Source organism: Sinocyclocheilus grahami, unplaced genomic scaffold, assembly GCF_001515645.1.
Source record: "Sinocyclocheilus grahami isolate Dianchi unplaced genomic scaffold, SAMN03320097.WGS_v1.1 scaffold331.1, whole genome shotgun sequence".
Classification (NCBI taxonomy): Eukaryota; Metazoa; Chordata; class Actinopteri; order Cypriniformes; family Cyprinidae; genus Sinocyclocheilus; species Sinocyclocheilus grahami.
The window spans coordinates 569,952-592,820 of NW_015505510.1; the positions used below are offsets into that span (position 1 = coordinate 569,952).

Sequence of the window (22,869 nt, forward strand, 5' to 3'; positions counted from 1 at the left end):
GTCACACATGCACACACTATAGGAATGTACTGCAAAGTGACTCACAGAGAGATGACTAATACCAGTTCAATTAGCTTAGGACAATAAAGGATCACCTGATGGCCCAGGGCCAGTGAGTTTCGGGACAGTTGACTGAACAGTCAGACCAGTGCTGCAATTTGCCACTATGCCTTATGAGGTCCTGCTTGGTCACCCAGTTGGAGGTTTATTTCATAATAACAACCAGCTAATTGTACTTTATCCCTTACATAACTTTTAGCTATTATTGGTGAGTAAATAACTAATCTAACTAAACTAATCTGCTGCACATAAACTGAGGCATTACAATTTGCTGCTAAAAATAAAATTTTTGGAAGCTCCAGTGAAAAATCTGAACTACTGCAGCAGAATGGTCTATAACATAATCATATGTGCATGTAGCACTTTCACCTGTCAAATCAGCATGGAAACAATTAATTAAAAAAATAACAGAATCATATAATTAAGCAATATCACACAAGCAAGAGTGCTGTTGTTCTGAACTTCAACAATCAGTCAGCGTTGAGTGACTTACATTTTAGACAATACTGCCAGTTATTTTGTCTATTTGTGCTTTGTCAATGAAAATAGCTGCAGTTAAAAAGGGGACAATCAACACAAAGCAGTTGTTTTTTTATTAAATGAATCAGTGTTTTGAACTAGTTCGCTGAATGTATGATTTGCTCATAAACAGTTGCATGTCGCCACCTACTGGCACAGCAGTGTCTCTCACAAATGGAAATAGAGTTGTAATGATTACGGCAAAAGGAAGCTTTGCTAAGCACAGTTTCGCTAAACCGCATAATAAAAGTTTTTTTTTACTCAAAGTTTTTTTTTTTTAAACAATTACAGTGTCCATCTAGTGGTCAAAAAGAACAACACCTACAAATCTGCTGTGCCCCATTACAGCCACAGCTTTTACATTTTATCTCTGCAAATGATACTTTATGAATTTTGTTTTTATTTATTTATTAATAAATAAGAGTCATTGTCAAAAGTGATTATAAGTCGTTTGGGTGTATTTACACTAAAAAAAAATCATAAAATTTGCAATGTCGATTTTGACATGTTTCATGTGAGCTTCACACAGTAATTACCATACTCAAAATAAAAAAACTAAATTTAAAAAGTCTATCTTTTACGCCTGCAATCAGACTTTATGGATCTCTGGCAGATACTGTAGCAGATCGTTTTACAGTCAGGATTCCTCCAAGGCTTCCTGAAGATCATATTCCTTGTTGGGTTACACCCAGGCCTTTGACCTTAGCAGCATTTGTGAGGTTTGTTTTACTGATTCTTGCCTTGTCATGGTCTTAAGGAAGTTATTGAAGCACAAACATTGTTTTCCATGTAAATTCCACCAAGAGCAGGAGGCGCAAGAGCAAATATGTTCCAACAAAGGAAGCAAAGTTTACTGTTAGAAAGATCAGGTACATATGCAAAGCGTTTTCTTATGGCAGTGTTAGCACTGAATTTGTCATTGTTAGTTCTGTGAATGCATTTTACACATTGAATCAATTAGTATTTATTTATTATGTAATTATCATATGATTATAATAATCATATTATAATAATTATAATATCTACTCATCTTTAAAATGACACCTTTTAATGCTCGCCATGCAAACTTTAGTATAGCACTTTAGAATCACAATAAAATATCATAATTTGCTGTTAATTACAGGTGTAGTTGTTTTTGTGTGTGTGTTATTTCATGTTGCACAAGAAGATAATGGACTTTGTCCTATGCTTGTATAATATGCAGTCCGCTTCTTTGCAGTGTGTGCAGGTCATCAGGTGTGCTCTTTCATGTACACATTCAGTGCCAAGAGAATAAAGGAAATGCCTAACAGCACAGTGACACAGCAGAACATGAGATTGACTGATAACCCTCCATGCACAGCAGCCCCCTCCCATTATGCAACCCTCCCTACTTGTTTCTTAATATGTTTATTATATAAAACCCATTGTATTTGACTGCTTCACAGATTCATTTGTAATGTGTATCAAAATAATTTGCATATTGATTAGTCAGCAGAAAAAAACAGTAACCAACTGAAACTTTTACATTTTTTAGCAATTGAAGATTTGCTTAATAACATGTTAGTTTATATACGCTATGATTATTTGCATAGCCTGACAACTTTAGAGTTTGTATTATCAGTTGTTGTCAAATTCTCATTTCTATAATTCTCAATCCTAAAAATAATTCTATCTCAAATTGAGTCAAATACATTGTGTTTGTGCTCCCTCTAATGGTTGCTTTTGAATGGCATGCAGCTCCATTGCCTAGATTTGCTTTAATTATGCACTGTGATATTGGTCTTTGTGTCTGTAGTTATACTTTTAAATAGCTGATCGTAACATTGAAGAAAGTGCAGAATAAAAGAGAGTATCATTGTATATAATTAAAGATCTGAACAGCATCAGAACAATTAGAGCATGTAAATGACCACAAAATAGTTTTTATTTACGCATTATTTTGCCTATATGTTCATATAATGCATTGACTTTTAAATCTCATTTTAGTTTAGCTTTTTCTTAAGCATACCAGGGGCGTCATGTTGAGATATTTTACAACTTTGAGTCATGCATTTGAATTGAACAATACATTCTCCAAATATTTTCATTTTCACAAAGAGTATAGTAGCACAAATACATGATTATACACATTCCAGTAATGCAGGACATACTGCAGGGTTTGTATAACCTAAAGAGGATAGAGAAAGTAAATACAGCATTTGGGGAATGAATAAAGAATTGGCAAAAGAAGAGAATGAAGGGTGAAATTTCTTGTTTGATTGTCCATGCATTTCACCCAGCACATTGAATCCAGATGGAGATGAGGAGAAAGAGCAAGTTAACAACTCAGAGTCTCTTGGGAATTTTGGCTACAGATTTGCTAGATCTTGCCATCACAGAGTGTATGGTTGATATACATCTGTCATGCATTATTGGGGGGCTGCCAAAGGTGCTTCTCTGGCTTTAGAAACTATGTCAGGGGTATTCGTCAGGAATGATGATCTGATTTGTATTTCTTTGACTGTTCATTCCATGTTAATTCACATTTATCCATTCTTTAAAGAAATAATACGTTGTAACATACATTACAATATAAACAAAGCTTAACCGAGTCTGGAAAGGCTTTGACCCTACTTCAAACAAACATTTTCTTTCTTGTTTGATTGTCGATGCATTTCACCCAGCACATTGAATCCAGATGGAGATGAGGAGAAAGAGCAAGTTAACAACTCAGAGTCTCTTGGGAATTTTGGCTACAGATTTGCTAGATCTTGCCATCACAGAGTGTATGGTTGATATACATCTGTCATGCATTATTGGGGGGCTGCCAAAGGTGCTTCTCTGGCTTTAGAAACTATGTCAGGGGTATTCGTCAGGAATGATGATCTGATTTGTATTTCTTTGACTGTTCATTCCATGTTAATTCACATTTATCCATTCTTTAAAGAAATAATACGTTGTAACATACATTACAATATAAACAAAGCTTAACCGAGTCTGGAAAGGCTTTGACCCTACTTCAAACAAACATTTTCTCCCAATCAGTGAGGATTGTACCGCTGGGGTCAGTGACTGTCTCTGTGTATTAAGAGGAAATTGCTTGATTTACAGTGATTTCAGCACATGTTTCGCAGAGCTGGAGCCTCTCCCAGCTTTCCAAACATTTTTAAGAGGGTTTCTGTGTCGGCCAAGTTGATTGGACATAAAATGCTGAGGTGTGTTGGACTAAGGTTTAACCCCCCTTGGGTAATCATCATTATATCACTGCATGTCCAATTTGGGTTCCTCGGGGTGCTTCAAAACAAAGCAGCCAATGCTTTCACACTCGGCTTGAATGCTGCGAGTCCAAGCCTCCGTCCCGAAGAGAATTCCCCCTGAAATCTTTATGGTGGGATAATTTGTTCCACATGCCAGAGCTCACCCACTAAATCACAGTGTCCCGGTAATCAATGCTTCCCTGTCTCATTATGGTGTGTTGTGCTGTCTCAGAGCAGGCTTCTGGAGGATAAATGTCCTCTTAGATACAGACAATTCCTTGAAGTGTAAGTCATGTTCTGGATAGGCATCACCTAGCTGGGTATGTGTCCAATCAGATGCGGTCAGCGAATTGGCCGAGAGATTTACGTTGCAATTCGTTTGCCGAGAGGAAGTTATTGTTTGCGTTTCTGTTTCTAACGATCTTTGTTGTTCTGTCTCCAAAGCAGAACTCTTTTAACACATCACTCAGATACTGTAATGCTGGAGGAACTCCTTTTCTTCCTCCCCTGCAGTTGATCTGCATAGCTAATGTTTTGGATTATTTTCCCATCTTTTAGGATTTGGGGAAAAGTATAATCACTCCTCGTCCTTCAAGTTGATCCAAAGTCGTTTAATGGACTGGATTATATTCCTAAAGACTCAAAGATCTGAGGCAGATGATAGTAAGACCATTTCCTCTGAAATCTGGAGCTTATTTCTGTGTAAAATGATCACGTGCATGTCAGTTCCGCCAGTCGTGTGTTTCCCAGGAACAGCTACTTCATTCACAGATAATTATACCTTGTTAATCCGTTTGTATGGCTTTCATTTATCTTAAGCCAATTTTAAGAGGTTGTTGTGATTACAACATCTTGATTTGTAAATGTAAATTTCCTGAGGTGCGCTATTTATATGACATAACATTCTTAAGAACACATTGACTCAGACATAATACGTATGCATGAGTAAACTGTTTGGAAGAGTAGAATATATTTAGGAACAAGGTCTTTAGAAGTGCAGAAGACATAAGCATGAAGTTATAGGATAAAGGCAGAATTAAGGAATGTGGTGGGAGTTCTCCCTTCCCTTGAGGGCTCTGTGAGATGAATGGTCTTTGTCCCCATTCACAGACTTTGGATGACATCCCTCTTGTTATAGCATTGTATGGTGATAACTGTAAAGGAAGTCCACTCACTCATTTATGAGACAGAACCAGCATGGAACTAATGGTAAATCCGGCATTAACAAGCATTTTTTCTACAATAGATAAAGTGCCACTTTGTGGCTTGCTGACCCACGGACGAACTGGCTGTCATGGTTATTGTTTCAAAATACACTTTCTCACCAAGTGGGTGACTCAATGGCTAGGACCACATCTCCATCTGCTCATAACCACCATTAGTCAAACATTAGTCATGACAACTTTGAGGCGTTGGTATTGAATTGACCATTTTCCATTGATTTAAACTTTGTACAGCAAAAAAAAAAAGTTTGATCAAATTTTATTGTTTTAATAATAAAACAGTCAAATTGAATACTAATAAATAAATATAGTTTTTTACTGTCATAATTCTCTATATAATTTTAATTAAATTATTCTATATCATTTACAGAATTGTATTGCACTTTTTCAAGAAACTATTGGCAAGATGTTATAAAATATTTGCAAACATTTTCTTTTTATATTTCGTGGAACATTTGGAATATAGAAAAGAGTATTATTTCGGATCACATTATCTGCCTTTTCTTCAGTTCTGTTCAAATAAAGTTATAATATCCAAATTAACAGACAGTATGTCAGATACAAGGGGTGCAGAAAGTGAGTTAAATTGTTACTTCTTCCAGTCAACTGTCACAGAATGGAATTGCTCAACTTGAAATGATTATCCATAACAAGGTTGTAGGTAAGATATTCTTCTGGCCCACAGGTCTTTTACAAGGAAAAAGATACTACACTGCTCTAGATACAAGACCTGCTCGAGACAAGCGGAGGGCACAGACAGAAAGAAAGGAGGAATAAAACGAAAGAGGCAAAAATGACTTGGAACTGTGTGGGAAGACATGGGAGGAGCTTGCAAAGTATAAACTTGGATGTTTCCTAGCAGTGGAGAGCCTCAGCACGGTAAACGATGCCAAAAGTAGGCTAAATGAAGAGGACGAATGCACCGTCGCATTAACAGAACATTTGGAGGATATTTTTTAAAGTTCAGTCTTCTGGAACATCTGCGAGAGGCCAGCAGCTCAGGAACTGACGCTGGGATCAACTCTTCGGGTGCACTGGAGCTGGACTCGGTGTGGCATGCGTGTCTCAAATATTCCTGCATAGTCCAAATACACTCTCTTGAAGCGAACTTATTTCGTAAGATGATCTGCTTATTGTTTTTGTTCCACTGTGCTGCCGGCGTGTTGTCGTCTTCAACCCGTGAGTAAATGTATCTCTCTCTCTCTGTATGTATGTGTGTGTTACATGTGTTCTTACGTACCTTCTTCATCGAATGGGGTTTGTTTCAGAACTTGAGGCGTTCAGTATTGAATTAAAATTAGTAAACAGAATAGAAAGAAAGTTAAAACTCTAATACAGTGTAAATTAAGTTATTTACAGCGACAATAAAACAGTGCATTTTTAAGTATCCTGCATCTGCAAAACACAATATTTTTATGTATAGGTCAAAAACGTGTCTGGGTTCTTGTAATGTTTATTGGATTAGTAAATTTTTTTTTTCAGCAAAACTATGGTTTTTATTTTTTATCTAAACAAAACATCCATTTTGACGTAATAATCCTGACACATGCATGATGGTTTTGATAGATCTTCTCTGTGATATCAAATATTATTTTAGAGTTTTCATGTCACAATAAAACAAAATTGTCTAATTACATGTTGGTTACCCTGGACCTTAATCTGGTGGACAAGTTTTCCCAACATTGTAAGATCACTTTTCTTTTCTTTTTTACGGTCTCCAGAAAATTACACCACATTAAGCCCCCCAAAATTTCAAAATGATCTGATTTTAACTGAGTTCATTTTTAGCTCAAAAGTTGGAAACATGTTCATCAGAAGGTAATTTATAGCTTTGCATTTGTAATGTATTTTTAATAAATTTAATAGATCCGGACGCCATTGACCTGTATGCAGAGTTTTAAGAAAACAGCATTCGATGTTTTATTTACATAGCAATGCTGCTGTTGTAAATTGCCTGGCTCAACAAATTGAACAACTGATGATATCTGTATCGGCGCAACATATTGCACTATATTGAAAAAGTCTGCTAGAGGTTAAAATTTCAAAAGGTCAGAGCATAATTCATTTAACACGTGGATGGTTCAGCCTTATGAACCACAACAAAACCCTGACATCATGCTTCTTATGCTTATTTTTGTAATGCATATGTGACAGAAAGAAAAAGTTCACCTCAAATCAACACTTATCACAGAGACGATGGATTCTGTTCATAGTGTTGGTGAAATATAGGTGTTTGTGAAAGTTTAATTTACTTTTAATGAATAGCAGAGAACAATGTAACCAGATCAAAGGGCATAATTGCGTTGTAAATAACAAAGGGCTAAATTATTAATAGCTATTGTGAAATACATTTACAATGCAAGCGTTTAGCACATTCCCCTTACGTGACATTTGCAGGTGTTGGTGGAGGGGAAGATTGAGACTAATTGCATCTAATTAAGTATTGCCTCATTCACACCCTCAGTGCCAGGCAGGGGATTAAGAAAGTGAAGTGCAATACAGCCACTGACAGACTACACTTCCCTCTCCTCTAGTTAACATTAAACGCAAAAGCGTCAGGCTGGCTTTTCTGGGCCTCAGTGAAATATAAACAGAGTTAAAAGGAAAAAAATGTGTAGACAGAAGCAACCCTTTAAAAGATCATTGCGGTTTAACAACATGGCCAGGAATGTCCAAAGGGTGGTCCCGCTGTTCACCGTCTCAGCGGTAAGATGTGCATCCGGCTTTACAGACTTTCTCTCGGCGTTGCATTAGTGATGACAGGAATACAGGCTTCTCTCATGAGACTTTCTGATCTGAAACCAAATATCTTAATGCTCATTTCCTATTCAGACACCTGTGTTAAATACTTGTAATTGCTCCTGTCATTAAATGGTTTGAAGTTAAATGTTTTTTTAATCCACTTAAATCAAAACAGCACCTTGTAAAGACTGTTACAAAGTAATACAAGTCCATATCGTGATTCTGTTTCATTAATTCTGTAAGATAAAATTATTGATTTGTATCATTCCCTTTTGTTACGGAGAGAAATTTCACCCTTTCGGCTCGGTCTGAGTGCGTGTTGAATATGTAATCTCTCTTTTAAGGTTAGTCTGTCTATCCATCTTGATGTAATTACATGTAATCACACGGCAGTTCCTTCATCACCTCTATTACTCAATTGTGCTGCACTGACACATTTTTTGAGGGATTCCACATTGTCACATTACAAGAGTGATAATGAAAAGGGTTTACAAAATAATATTTGTATGTGAGTTCCTGTTATATTAATTATCTGGGATTGTTCAGTGCAGTGATAAATGTCAAATTTAAGAAACACTCAAAGAAATGACACAACTGGAACATTAAACCATATGTATATTTAAAGTTTGACCCTGACATTGTTTACACTTTGCTAGTTTCATATATTTTTTCACACATTAATGAAACAAACTAAAGCCAATATTTCGTTTGCATATATTTATTTTCACGTTAAACCATATGTGTATTTAAACGCTGACCCTGTAAACAATATTTTTTACACTGCTAGTATCTTTTTTTCTCACATAACAAAATAACCTCAAACTAATATTTTATGTGCATAAATATATTTATTGTTCAATTATTTATTGTATTTGCATTCTGTGGTCAAATAATTTTTAATGAACACTAAAACGTGTGTATTTAAACGCTGATCCTAAACACTATTTTTTACACTGTGCTAGTTTTATATGCCTCATATAACAAAATAATCTCAAACCAATGTTTCATTTGCATATATTAAATGTTCATTTATTTACTTTATGTGCATTCTGTGGTCAAATAATTTTTTAATGAACACTAAACAATAGGTGTATTTAAATGCTGACCCTTGCAAGCAATATTTTCCCCACATTGTCTCACAAAAGAATCTCAAGCCATTATTTCTGGTGCATATATTTATTTAATAATTCATTTATTTTATGTGCATTTATTTAGTTGTGTAGCTATCTAATAAGGGGGATAATGTACAGTCAGACGGACCATCTGACTATAGTGTTCCCTTTCATAGTAAATCGATATTATCTCCTTTTGTGATCATCTTGCGTATCCCACATTGCTCTGATTTAGGCTGTCACTATCAACTTTTTTGATGTGTTAGTCATGAGGTCGGTCTGTCTCCTCCTTTAACGTCACATAACGTGAGCTCACCCATAACCAGACAGCCCTTAATAACCGTGCTGCCTCTTTCCAGCTCTAACCTGCTATATCTCGCCCTCCCTCAGAGGTGGCTACAATCTACCCTCAAGACCCGGCCCTTCCCATCGGCTCCAGCCTGACAGCCACATGCTCAGTGAATCCAGACCACGGTGTTCACGCAGGCTCGCTCTACTGGACGCTGAACGGAAAGCGTCTTCCCAGCAGCACCTACAGCATTCTGAGCCCCACCGTGCTCAGCGTCACCCTCCCACGGCTCTCCGGGTCCCGCCAGCGGTCCGGAGACAACCTCGTGTGCCATAACAGCGGGGGTCATGTGCTGGCCGGCTCCTGCATCTATGTTGGCAGTGAGTCCGTCTACCATATTGTTCGTATTTACTCTAGGCTCCTGTACAACTACCGAGTGTGTTTAATTGGCGATTGTGCACGCAGTCCAACTTAAATACAATTAAATAGATTTTGTGGGCAAGCCTGGAGCCTTGGGGAATATGGGTCAGATGTGGAAGTATTAGACAGTCTTTATGATTTGACCCCCTGCCACTGAGCCACAGTTGTTGCAGTACTTAATGTTTTCTGCCTGTCCGCCAATTAACTCAAGAGTTGTTTAAGCCCCTTAAGATAGCTATCTGTTCCACTGTTATGCTTTTAGCACCTGTGTGGTCCATTTATAGGCGCTATCCTCGACTGACACATATGACGGAACAAAAGTACCGCATTTGTCAAGTTACATGGAATGGTGGCAGTATGGAAAATTACAAACACAGACACACACACACACACACACACACACACACACACAAGAGTGAGACAAAGTCAAGGAAGCGAGTGTCTGTCTGGCCATTTGGAAAAAAGATTGAAAGCCAGAAATGGAGAGACATGGTTACGATAAGTGTGTGTGTGTGTGTGTGTGTGTGTGAAGTGCTGTGTTGACTCAAGCTCTCTATGTCTCTGAGGTCTCCTCTGTAAGGTTTGGTTCATATAATCACAGTCTTACACTTAGACGCAGTGTCTTTTGTTCTCAGCTGAATGGAATCTTGGCCCCATTCCTGAACTTAAATGAGGATGACAGCTGAAGACACTCATCCATTATTAAAAATATATAAAGTCAACACAAAGTCAAAATTGATAAAAAAAATGTATTTATTTTAAAATGTACTCGTATATCATGATCATTCAGAAATAATTCATTTCAAAATGCTGATTTGGTTCTCAAGAAACATTTTATATTATTTGAAAATGAATTTGAATGTAAAGTGGTAAAACTGGTAAAATTGTTTCTGTCATTTTGAATCAGTTTAATGTATTCTTGCTTATATTTTTGTATTTATTATTATTAATATTATAATTATTTATTTATTATTATTTATAGAATTACTTGTAATTATACAATAGAATATATAGAATATACAATTTTAGCTAACCTTGCTATCCATCCATCCATTAATATATAATATATAATATTATTTTTAAATTCAAATATAAATTTTCAGTTTAATAAATTCACATCTCTTCCTTCATTTGTCATTTTTTCAAATCAGTTTCATGTTGACTTCAAACCAAGCAACAATTTTTTGACAGATTTTATGTATTAACTCAGCATTTACAGCATGCACCTTTAATGAAGTGTTATAAGAGGCTTGAGTCACTTTGCACTAACTCACTTTGACAGCTAAGTGAAAACTCATTGTCCTTGTCTGTTTTAGTGCCTCCTGAGAAACCCGTGAATCTTACCTGCTGGTCCAGGAACACTAAAGACCTCACCTGCAGATGGGCCCCTGGGGGCCAGGGGGAAACCTTCATCAAGACAAAATACACACTCAAATATAAGCTCAGGTCAGTGCCACAGGTCATTCACAATCATGTCAATGCCTCTTCCCAAATTCACGCCTTATCTTGTTTGTATATGTCATGTTCTTACATGCCCATTCACTGGAGGACAGTGGAAGGATGTTTAAGGATGTCTCAAACCAACCATCTGTGCTAATCCCTCCTGATGGGCAGATGACATACACTTTTTCTTCTATTCACGGGGAAAATCCTATAAAATAATTTACTTCTAAATACTTAAAATTAGTCTAAAATTTTTTTTATGCATTTCAGTATTGTCTTTCACATTTTATTTGTTATTTTTATATTTATTTATATATATTTTTTTATTAATAATTGGCTTTCATGCCCAGTGAACAGATGGAATGCAAATGCAATTTTCACATCCCCATTCCCAAACCAGGAGCAATAAGCCTTAATTAAGGAATCATTCCCACATTTGAGACTATATGGCTTATCCACTGCCTCATAATTTAAAAGACTCCATATAGGGAACCTGCAGGTGTATCACTACAAATGTATTGTGTCCAGTTATCAGTACGCATCAGAAAATAAACCTTGTTCGCGCACCTGTAGGTGGTACGGACGAGAAAAGGAGTGTGAGGACTATAGTGCGGGAGAACCATATACATGCTACATCCCCCGCGACCTCGCCCTCTTCACGCCCTACGAGATATGGGTGGAGGCCTCCAACCAACTCGGAACCGCAACATCTGACGTCATCTACTTGGATATCTTAGACGTGGGTGAGTGTGCTTGACCTTTGACCCCTTTTTAGGGACAAGCCCCAGGTGTTCTCCTCATGGAGGACCATGTGCAACGTGAGAGCGCCACTCCTTGTAAAAACTGGGTGGAGGCGTGACGAATTGCAGCGGTCCGTCGCAGCGTCATCGGTATCCCTTTGCCTCATACAGCATCTACCCACCTACTCACACATACCTGCAAAGCCTTGCAGCCCCCTCCTTTACAGAAAGAGTGGAATTTTTACAAAGTTTTCTGCTAATCCCAGTACCGTGACCTGCCTGGGGCTACTGTTTAGCAATGTGACTGGAATAGGGTAAAGTCTGTTTTGTTGAATCCTTAAGATCTTACGTGCTTTGAGTGCAGGCCAAGCTTGCCCATAATCTCTTCAAACAGACATTTTAAACAACAAACATCTTCATAAAAATGGAATTAGTATTGTTAGGACTTAAGTCGGGGGGCATTTTGTCTTGGCAAGACATTAGAAAGCATTTGAAATTAAATTAAAATAGCCTGAACACAAACCGAAGCCCCCCATCCTCCAAAAGGAGATGAGAAAGGTTATAAACTTTTACATCCTGTGAGTGTAAATCAGTGTAACTGCACCTGAAGGGGGAGGCAGGGTGATTTTGAATGGAAAAAGCATAAGAGGAAGGTGGGTGCTCCTCCAAACATGCCATAGTTATGACACAGACACCACACCTAGTGCCTCCACCTCCTTAGCAACAGAGACAATGCTCATCTATGTTTCCAGCTAATTAAACAACAGCTTTGAGATCCAAGCAGACTACAATTACTTTGAATTTGAAGCGCTATCAATGCTATATCATTTTATAGCAGCCTGAATAAAAATGCAGGCAAAGCGGAAAAATACAGAACAATTAGTAAACTAGAATATCGGGAAGCAGCATATATTTCATCTCCGTTGAGTCACAAGATCAAAAGTCTCTAGTCTCGGCTTGCAGACCGCACAAAGTTCGTTCACTGATCAGCTGGTGCATATTGCACACAAAACATGACAAAAGTGTGTGATTGGCTAGTTTTATAAAACTTACCGGAGTAAGTAAACCACAGGTTTTTTCGTAATAACAAACTTGAGACAATACCCTATTTTTTGTGATGAAGTAATTACAGGACAAAATTCGCAAGGTTAGTGGCATCACAAATTTGTAGTGAGTGAACTAGATATCCATGAGACCAGAACTATAAGTAATTATAAAGTAATTTTATTCTGTGTTTTCTGTACTTATTTGTGGAGACTGACTTGACATTATTTGAACCATTTTTCTTTCATACAGAGCTGGAATTCATAAACGAGATGCAGAATTGTTAGCGTATGATGCAGAAGATTTATATTCATTATTATATATATATATATATAAACAACATATTTTTCTGAAATATATACATGCATGTGTGTGTATTTATATATATATAATATTTTTCTGAAATATATACATGTATGTGTGTGTATTTATATATATATATATATATATATATATATATATATACATACATAATAAATATACACAGTACACACGTATATATTATGTAAACAAAAACTTTTATCGCGATTAATCGTTTGACAGCACTAGTTGTAATACATTATATCTTGTTGTAAATAATTATAACCTATTTTAAAATGCATAGTGTAACAATGTATTGAAAAGTGTTGTAATGTATTAACTGTGGTTTCAATTATTCATGAGATTATACATTGCATTATAAGGTGCATTACAAGGCATAATTAATGCATTAAAACTACTTTTATAATGCATTATACATAAAGGCTTAAAGTAAAGTGTTACGGAAAAAATATATCATAATTAATAAATTAACATTTGTGGAACAGGGTGGAAAATTCTTAATTTCTTCATTTGAATTGCAGATCAATAAATACCTTTTGCAGTCATTCCAATTCAAACTCCAGTTCAAGAATCAGGGCGTGACATGAATTTTAGATCTGCATGAAATACAGTGGTTCAAATAGTAAGATGCAGAATTGTAATTGTAATTTAAATGTAAAGAAGTAATGAAAACGATTACAAATTCAAAAGATTTTCAGTAATGGATGGATGAGTAGATGATAGATATTTCGTAATATTTATTAAATTAACATTTGTGGATCAGGGTGGAAGAAAACTTCATTTTCTAGAACCCGTGTCAAATTGCAGTTCAATAAACTTGTTTTCCATATCATTCCAATTCCAGTTCAAGATTTCAAGAATAAGTTACAATGAGGTCTTTTGTTGTAGCGTCTCCAACCTTATCACATGTTGTTTGTGTCGTTTCCTCTCAGTGACGACAGACCCACCGACTGATGTGACCGTGAGCCGAGTGGGTGACCTGGAGGACCAGCTGACTGTGCGCTGGGGGACACCGCCTGCATTAAAAGACTTCCTCTTTCAGGCCAAATACCAGATCAGATACAGACTGGAGGAAAGCAGCGACTGGAAGGTATGGTAGCGCTCTCGATCAGTGAGCACACGTCATCGGCTCTCTGCCCATTATCCTGATTACTATTACCATCTTCCCACTTCCACACCCACTTGTTTTTGTAATGCAAACTGTGTATGCATGCATGAGTTAGTGTCAGTTTCTCAATTTGAAAGCATTTGCAGAGTGGCGCGATGATTAATTAGAGCAGTTCAAAAGATAATTTGGAGTGTTTGTATTACTTGTCCGAAACGTCATTTCCAGCTGTAGCAGAACAGCACATGGTTTCCAGTCCTCTGGCCACGGAAGAGTCCGGCTAAACTTTAGGGCTTCAAATAAACTTAAGCTTTCGCTGTCCCCATTTCGCTCATATGGATCCAATCAGTTGGCAGGTTTCCTTCTGAAGCTGGGCAGAGTTGGGTTACATAATTTTTTCCCCCCTACCCATCATTGTGCTGTCAGATGTGCAGTCCTACATAGTTAACAAAGTCAAAATATGACAGTGACCATCAAAAGCACATCACAGCAGACGATCTATTGTTTTCAAAACGCGTTTAAAGAGCTGTATTATCACCCGGGCCGTTCTAAAACCCACAGATTGCTTACACAGCCTGTGCGAAGGGAAATAATTACCCAGCATGCCTGTCACACGGCAACCTGATGATGTTAACATTCTGCCACTCATCACGTTCCAATAGTAATGATGGTCCTCGGATTACAGAGCCGTGCATATTAACCGTGTTTGTAGTTTTTGAAATGTGAGTCTGGAAATGGACCGTGGACTGGATAGGGACTGATTCAGGGGTACCGGGATTGTAAATAATTACAGGGGGCCCAGGCCGTTTCAACATTCCTGCATTCGAATCCCATATACCTCTGCTTTAATGCACAGGAAGGAGGAAGCACCGAGGCTGGCATGGCACTGTCTGCATGTCGTTGATGCTGTCTGCGAACCGTGCAATTACTCAATCTGTAATAAGCAATAGATAACAGATTTTCTCTCAGGGTAGTGTTGGTGCTTGTCGTGTATATGTAGAGCCAGAAGGTAGACCAATTATTTATGTGTGTGCCCCTGTTATTTACCTCCTGTCTTTGTCTCGGATATATGTTGTATATCCCCTAGGAGCACAAAAGGGGGACATTTCTTTGTTCTTCTTCTTTGTAGATGAGCTTGTGTGAACTTGCTTAAGGATTTTGAAAGTGAATGGCTTTTTTTTGTTCTTCTTATAGAGAACATTAAATATGCCCGGTAGGGTAACAGTGTGTGTGTGGTATGTGGCCGCTGTAGGTGTTTGATGTAACAGACTGTTTTGGGTGTCTTTCTCTGCAGGTGGTGGATGATGTTGGGAACCAGACTTCCTGCAGGCTCGCAGGGTTGCAGCCAGGCACTGTGTATTTCGTGCAGGTGCGCTGTAATCCGGTCGGGATTCTGGGGTCTAGGAAAGCAGGCATTTGGAGTGACTGGAGTCACCCAACTGCAGCCTCAACACCACACAGTGGTAAGAGAAATATCATTTAAGTGATCCTTGCAAAAGAAGGTACTTAGAACCTTTTTAGGAAACTCTTTTTTGGAAGTTTTCTATGCTAATACTATGGTTTTTTTTAAGTACCTTGCTAGTACAATGGTAAATATCAAAGTACAACGATATCACTTTTTTGTGTAAGGTTTCATAGCTTTAGTTTACACTTTTCTAGTTTACAGTAGAAAAGAATACTATTTCTGAATTTTGAACTCTAACAATAACACATCCCAAATTAGCTTTTTGTTGATTGATATAAAACCAGATCCATGTTCAAAGTCATTGTAAAATGGAGATAAATGTAAATGCACACAAATAATCATTTTCCGTTAACATATTCTGTTAACATGTATTTATTTATTTTTTTGCATGCTTGGCAACCACAAAAAAACCTGTAGCTATTGAACTATATTACATGGTGAAAGTAATGGTTATTTTGATAATAATTATTAAAACCTTAGTTAACTACATTTGTGAACAATGAAAAATATTTCTAAAGCATTTTTAATCTTATTGTTAATTTAAACATTTATTAACTTTATCATTAGTAAAATCAAAAGTTGTACCTGATAATATAGTTTAATGGGTTAGTTCACCCAAAAATTTAAATTATTTTATTAATTACTCACCCTCATGTCGTTCCACACCCCTAAGACCTTCGTTCATCTTCAGAACACAAATTAAGATAGTTTTGATCAAATCCGATGTCTCAGAGAGGCCTTCATTGACAGCAACGCCACCCAAACTTTCAAGATCCATAAATGTACTAAAGACCTCATTAAAACAGTCGACGTGACTACAGTGGTTCTACAATAATTTTATGAAGCGACGAGAATACTTTTTGTGCGCAAAAACAAAACAAAAATAATAACTTTATTCAGCAATCTCTTCTCTTCCCTGTCATTATCCTTACGTGGTTAACGCAGTAAGCACAGTGAAGGCTGCCGTGTTCTACATCCGAACGCTGGCTCATTATTGGCCAAAGCTGCACATGTGAGCAGCGCGACGCATGCGTGTGATGCTGATGCAGGAGCCGTCCAATAATGAGCCGGCGTTCTGATGTAGAACCTGGAAGCGCTGGACGTAAACAACGTATGAGAAAGACACAGAAGAGAAGAGGTTGTTGAATAAACTCGTTATTTTTGTTTTGGTTTTTTTGCGCACAAAAAGTATTCTCGTCGCTTAATGAAATTATTGTAGAACCACTGTAGTCATGTCGACTGTTTTAACAACGTCTTTAGTACCTTTATGGATCTTGAAAGTTTGGGTGGCATTGCTGTCAATGGAGGCCTCTCTGAGCCATCGGATTTGATCAAAAATCTTAATTTGTGTTCGAAAGATGAACGAAGGTCTTAGGGGTGTGGAACAACATGAGGGTGAGTAATTAATGACAGAATTTTAATTTTTGAGTGAACTAACCCTTTAACATGAAATTACAATGAACAGTTAAATTTGCATTAACTTGAAGGATTGAAGGATTGCTCATTGTTAGTTGAAGTTTTTATTGAATTTACAAAATTTAACTAATGGGATACTATAAAGAGTTACCAATTAATTTTATAAAAGCATTAACCAACATTTTTAACATGGCTGAGTTGATTCGACACTTTGGCTTTGTGAAATCAATGTTAATATAATATAAATAATATTTTCAGAAAAAAAATACACACAATGCATTTTGCTTTTCCGCTATTACATTGTATTGGAAGAACCATTCATGCAGATTATGAAAGTATAATTATTTAAAACTTGGACTGATCAAAATAATGGCCTAGCAGTCTTTTAGTGCAATGGGCCTCATGTGGGAAACATGAGTTTGATTCCAGCTTGCATTATATAAATCCCTCTCCCAATTATTTCTGGTCTTATTTAATATTTGTATTATTAAAAATGACAGAAAGGCCCAAAGCAACATAGAAAATAAATAAATATAACCAGCAACACTAGTTAAATGGTAGCAGCGATACTCGGATTGAGATGTTGCCTTCGCTGTCCTTCATCATATTTTCACATTTTGAATGTGTCGTGCAGTCCATCCTATAATCAGATACATATTTCCAAGACGATGCTCAGTCCAGCAGACACCAACTAGCAGATGCAACGCATTACTTTAGTCATACATCTCCTCATTTTGTGGCTTGCCAGAGAGCCTCGGGGGAGTGTTGGATATATTTTTTCAGAGGATTGTTTCTGAAGATTAACAGATTAACTCCTCTGCACATTAACTCTTCTGGAGCAGCCCACATCTGGAGCTCGGAAATCTGCTGTTTATTTAAAATGGAAAAGGATTTATTTTTATCCCAACTTGTGTTTGGTTGGCTGTGTAAACTGCGGCCTGTATCTGTGATAAGCTTGATGCGTGTACGATGGGCGCATGTCTCCCCTGGATGGACACGTGTTGATTTTTGTCTTATACCCCGCAGAGCGGCTGCTGACAGGGTCGTGTGACTCGAAGGTGGGGCAGCAGAACTCCACGTTGCGGCGGGATTTGAAGCAGTTCTTTGGCTGGGTGCGCAAACACGCCTACGGTTGCAGCGGTATGAGTATCAAACTCTATGATCAGTGGCGGGTCTGGCTGCAGAAATCTCACAAAACTCGCAACCAGGTAGGTAAGGAGCTTTTGATTCGCATTCTACTTGTTTTTGAACCCAAACCCCATTAATCACCATTTAGGTGTCTGGTTTTCTTCAGTTTTAGTTTCTTCAACTGTTATGCCAGGAATATTTGCTCTCATAACACTGCCAGACTGGATCCAAGCCCTTGAGTTATTGGAGTTGCCCGGGTTAATTGAATTAAAGTGCTTCTGGTGTTATTGTACTGAGTTTCCTGTGTTTTGCTCGGTAATCACAGAAGTAAATAACATGAGGTGACTCGTATGATTTCAGGTAACTTTTCATAAACCGTTGTAGTAAATTTAAATGAACTCGAGTAATGAAGTTCTGCACGCAGAGTATCATTCGACATATGTATTCGGTTCTGTCAGATTCCACAGTAATCTTGTTTTGGAAATCCTTTCACTCGAGAGAATATACTCAGCTTCTTTCATGTGTCCCTAGTGTGTTGTGGTCTGTGTGTTTTATATGAAAAAAACGCGACCCAAATGCTTGTCAGCATCTGGAAAGTTCTGACTTCATATTAGATGATCCGCCAGTACGTCATGACAAGACCAACAAGAGATAAACCCGTAGCAATTCCACTAAGAATATCCAAATCTCCAAACCGCAAATGTGACCCTGGACCACAAAATCCGTCATAAGTATAGATATTTTTGAAATTGAGATTTATACATCATCTGAAATATGCAATCTGAGGGTGCAAAAAAATCGAAATATTGAGAAAATCGCATTTAAAGTTGTCCAAATTAAGTTCTTAGCAATGCATAGCCTACTACTAATCAAAAATTACGTTTTGATATATTTTATGTATTTTATGTATATATTTTTGGCAATTGCTACAGATATACCCATGCGACTTATGACTGGTTTTGTGGCCCAGGGTCACAAATATGCTTTTTAACAAATTTTTTGCCATCACTATCCGTGCCGAAAGCATGATCTCAGATTGTTTTTGAATGGCTATTTGAAACCTTTCATGTTCTGTGGGCGTTTATCTGATTACTGTAATATTGTCTGCTTTCAGGTTCTTCAAGGAGATAAATCATAGCACATCGCTCCTGGCAGGCAGAACATTTAAGAACAACAGCACACTGTGGAAGAATTCACATTTTCCAGACTGCTGCTTGGCTCAGTGCAAGAAACTTAAAGTACAGCTGGACTCAAAACGGGATGTTCAAACAACAAAAGGTGACGGGCATTTGGTCCCTCGGACACAGATTAAATTGTGCAATTCTCTAAAATGCCTTATTGTACAGGAAAACAAACTGTCTTTGATAATAGCCACAGAGATCACGTGGACTATATCCTCGCAACTCGCTATCCGTGGAGACAAGTTCTTGATCGTGTCGGGGAGCAATTAATTAAAGGTCATAATTTGCACATTTACTGATGACTATGCACGAGCCATGCTTAGCCGACGTGACACATGGTCTTTATGTGGACCCGTGACGTTTTCAGATCTTGCTAACTTTAGCCGACCTGTAAAGAGGTTCCTCATGGACAAATGGAAAACGTCTGAACGTTTTTCTTCAACCAGCATTTTGTGTAACTTCAAGACAACTGGAATAATATTAAAACCATCCAGTTTTACCAAAGGTACCTTTCGTGAATGTATGAGTTACTACAGCAGTTTACCTAAAAATCTGACAGGTATACCTCACAGAACATCTTGCCACTTTTTAGTCTCCGGTTTCTTTAAGTAACCAGTACATGCCGTATCAAAAGTTGGAATGCAATGCTGAACATATCAGTACATAGAAATAAGCCTCTCACTTACATAAGTCCCGCTGCAGTCATAAAGGAGGACCTACAGACATTCACTATATTCAGGATCAGCACTACGACAAAGTTAACATGTTGGAACCCCAGAATGGACTCAGAAAATGGCCTTTTAATGAATGGTGAGGAAGACTTGGCCAACTAATGTTGTTTCTCATGTTTATATATGTGTTGCAGTTACAAAACTGTAACTGTGTTTGTAGCAATGAACTGTTTGAAAATAATTTTATGTATTGAGACATTTTACTGCTTTTATTTTTGTACTGAATTGTATCCGCATATTTAATTTTAAAGTTATGTTTTGACTCTTAAGTTATGTGTAGGTAGATTATATTATTATTGACTGAATTGTTAAACCCTAATATTGTTCATAAAATCCTTCTTTAAGATAAAACCTATGAACTTAGTTATTTTTAACAAAACAAAATACTCTGAATCTGTATTTTTGCCTTGTAAAAAATATATTGGCATTTCTAAATCTACTTGTTTTCAGATAATATACTTTTTAACCACATCAGAATTTCATTTTTTGTTGTTTTAAGCTTTAACATCAATATATTTTGTTGTATGTATGTATGCTTAAACAAGTAAAAACAATTATGATTAGGATTTTTTTAAATAAATGTGTGTGTGTGTGTATATGTATGTATGTGTGTGTGTGTATATATATATATATATATATATATATATATATATATATATATTATGTGTGTATGTATATGTGTATGTATGTGTGTGTGTGTGTGTATATATATATATATATATATATATATATATATATATATATAATTTAAAAATATATATATATTTACAGCATTTAGGTATATTCTCTGAAAACAAGTCAATTTTATGTCCATTGCTATTTTTTCAGTTATTTATCATTAATTACTAATGAAAACAAGAAAACTACTGATTTTGAACTTATTTTTCTGACTTTTTAAGAAGTGCAGTACAAGACAACAATTACAAACAGATAAAGAAATAGCACACACAAAAATCACAATTGCACAAAGCAGAAGTGTTTTGCCAGAGCATGATCCTCTACAGGGGGAAAGATTAATGTGTGTACGAGCAGTTGTCTGGTTAAATTAGTGCTCTTACACTGGCCTCTTCCACGGTCAGTATTTCACTTTTCCCTAAGTGACACCCACAAAGAGCAAAAAATAAAACGCTTTAGGCCACTGGGTTTAGAGTCCTTAACATTTTAGCCCTGTGATTTCAAAACACGTGACTTAAAATAAAATACGGCCTATGCTCTTCTAAGGGTTGTAACAATGACCCTTACTGTAACTGTAATCCCTGTACTGCTTATTGTTTCACGAATAAGTGTTTGTAAAGTGAGTCCTCAGGCACTTTCATGCTACAGAGATCAATAATATGCTCGATATCAAGTTGCAGAATAACATTGCCTGCTTTTATTTAAAGCTCTCAAGGTATCCATGTTGATTATGAGTTAATGTACCAGCTATATGAAAACCAGGTGATGGATATGTTTGGATGCAAATTCATATTGTTTAATTTTTTTCAACTCCAGCGTAACTTGACCTGCACCTCCTTATAGTCCTCTCTGGCTGCATGCCAGAGGTCATCTGTAGTGTTACCTGCTTCTACACGAGGCACCCAGTCCGGAGATAGAGCAGGTTAATGTTTAATGTCCGCTCACTGGTCAGGGATGACATCTCCGCTTTCACAAGACACACTTTCTTAGCATGCTAATTACATTTTGTGCAGTATTCAGTCAGTTTGAGCTGCCGAAGAGAAACAGATTGTTTTAAAGCAATGCATTGTTTGTTTAAAGTAGCTTCAGACTGTTAAATCAGAGTAATTAAAAGAGAAACTTGATATGGAATGGCCTACTGTAAAACTATGCCACAGAAACGAGAGCAGCTTTCCAGAAGTTTCATTTGTTTTGAGTGCTGGTTGAAGGTGGCCATGGGAACAGCAAGATTGACAGACTTTAATTTAAAAAAAAAAAAATATATATATATATATATACACAGTGGTGTGAAAAAGTGTTGGCCCCCTTTCATGTTTTCTTATTTTTTTGCATGTTTGTCACACTTTAATGTTTCAGATCATCAAACAAATTTAAATATTAGTCAAAGATAACACAAGATGCAGTTTTTAAATTAAGGTTATTATTATTAAGGGAAAACAAAATCCAAAACTACATCGCCCTGTGTGAAAAAGTGTTTGCCCCCTAAGCCTAATAACTAGTTGGGCCACCCTTAGCAGCAACAACTGCAATCAAGCATTTGCGATAACTTGCAATGAGTCGGTTACAGCGCTGTGGAGGAATTTTGGTCCACTCATCTATGCAGAATTGTTGTAATTCAGCCACATTGGAGGGTTTTCGAGCATGAACCGCCTTTTTAAGGTCATGCCACAGCATCTCAATAGGATTCAGGTCAGGACTTTGACTAGGCCACTCCAAAGTCTTCATTTTGTTTTTCTTCAGCCATTCAGAGGTGGACTTGCTGGTGTGTTTTGGATCATTGTCCTGCTGCAGAACCCAAGTTCGCTTCAGCTTGAGGTCACGAACAGATGGCCGGACATTCTCCTTCAGGATTTTTTGGTAAACAGCAGAATTCATGGTTCCATTTATCACAGCAAGTCTTCCAGGTCCTGAAGCAGCAAAACAGCCCCAGACCATCACACTACCACCACCATATTTTACTGTTGGTATGATGTTCTTTTTCTGAAATGCAGTGTTACTTTTACGCCAGACGTAATGGGACACACACACCTTCCAAAA

The 22,869-nt window shown here is 37.1% G+C and overlaps 1 protein-coding gene across 2 annotated transcripts; it reads left to right on the plus strand.

Annotated features, from left to right (window-relative positions):
• The first annotated feature begins 1,188 nt into the window (after positions 1-1,188).
• Positions 1,189-20,388, plus strand: LOC107602622 (cytokine receptor-like factor 1). Of its 2 annotated transcripts, XM_016295162.1 has the most exons (9): positions 1,189-1,298; positions 5,706-6,199; positions 9,265-9,543; positions 10,900-11,029; positions 11,600-11,769; positions 14,064-14,221; positions 15,531-15,699; positions 18,144-18,325; positions 19,360-20,388. In XM_016295162.1, the coding sequence occupies exons 2-9, from the start codon at positions 5,938-5,940 to the stop codon at positions 19,381-19,383; spliced, it is 1,374 nt and encodes a 457-aa protein (XP_016150648.1). In that variant the 5' UTR covers positions 1,189-1,298; positions 5,706-5,937; the 3' UTR covers positions 19,384-20,388. The 2 variants fall into 2 exon arrangements, with proteins under 2 accessions (XP_016150648.1, XP_016150649.1); XM_016295163.1 differs by lacking the exon at positions 1,189-1,298 and having other exon boundaries at positions 5,694-6,199.
• Positions 20,389-22,869: the final 2,481 nt, after the last annotated feature.

Coding starts and splice junctions, on each gene's coding strand:
- LOC107602622 (XM_016295162.1), top strand. CDS start 5,938: ATGCACCGTCGCATTAACAGAACATTTGGAGGATATTTTTTAAAGTTC. Junction 9,544..10,899: donor CTCCTGCATCTATGTTGGCA/GTGAGTCCGTCT, acceptor TGTCTGTTTTAG/TGCCTCCTGAGAAACCCGTG. Junction 14,222..15,530: donor AGGAAAGCAGCGACTGGAAG/GTATGGTAGCGC, acceptor CTTTCTCTGCAG/GTGGTGGATGATGTTGGGAA.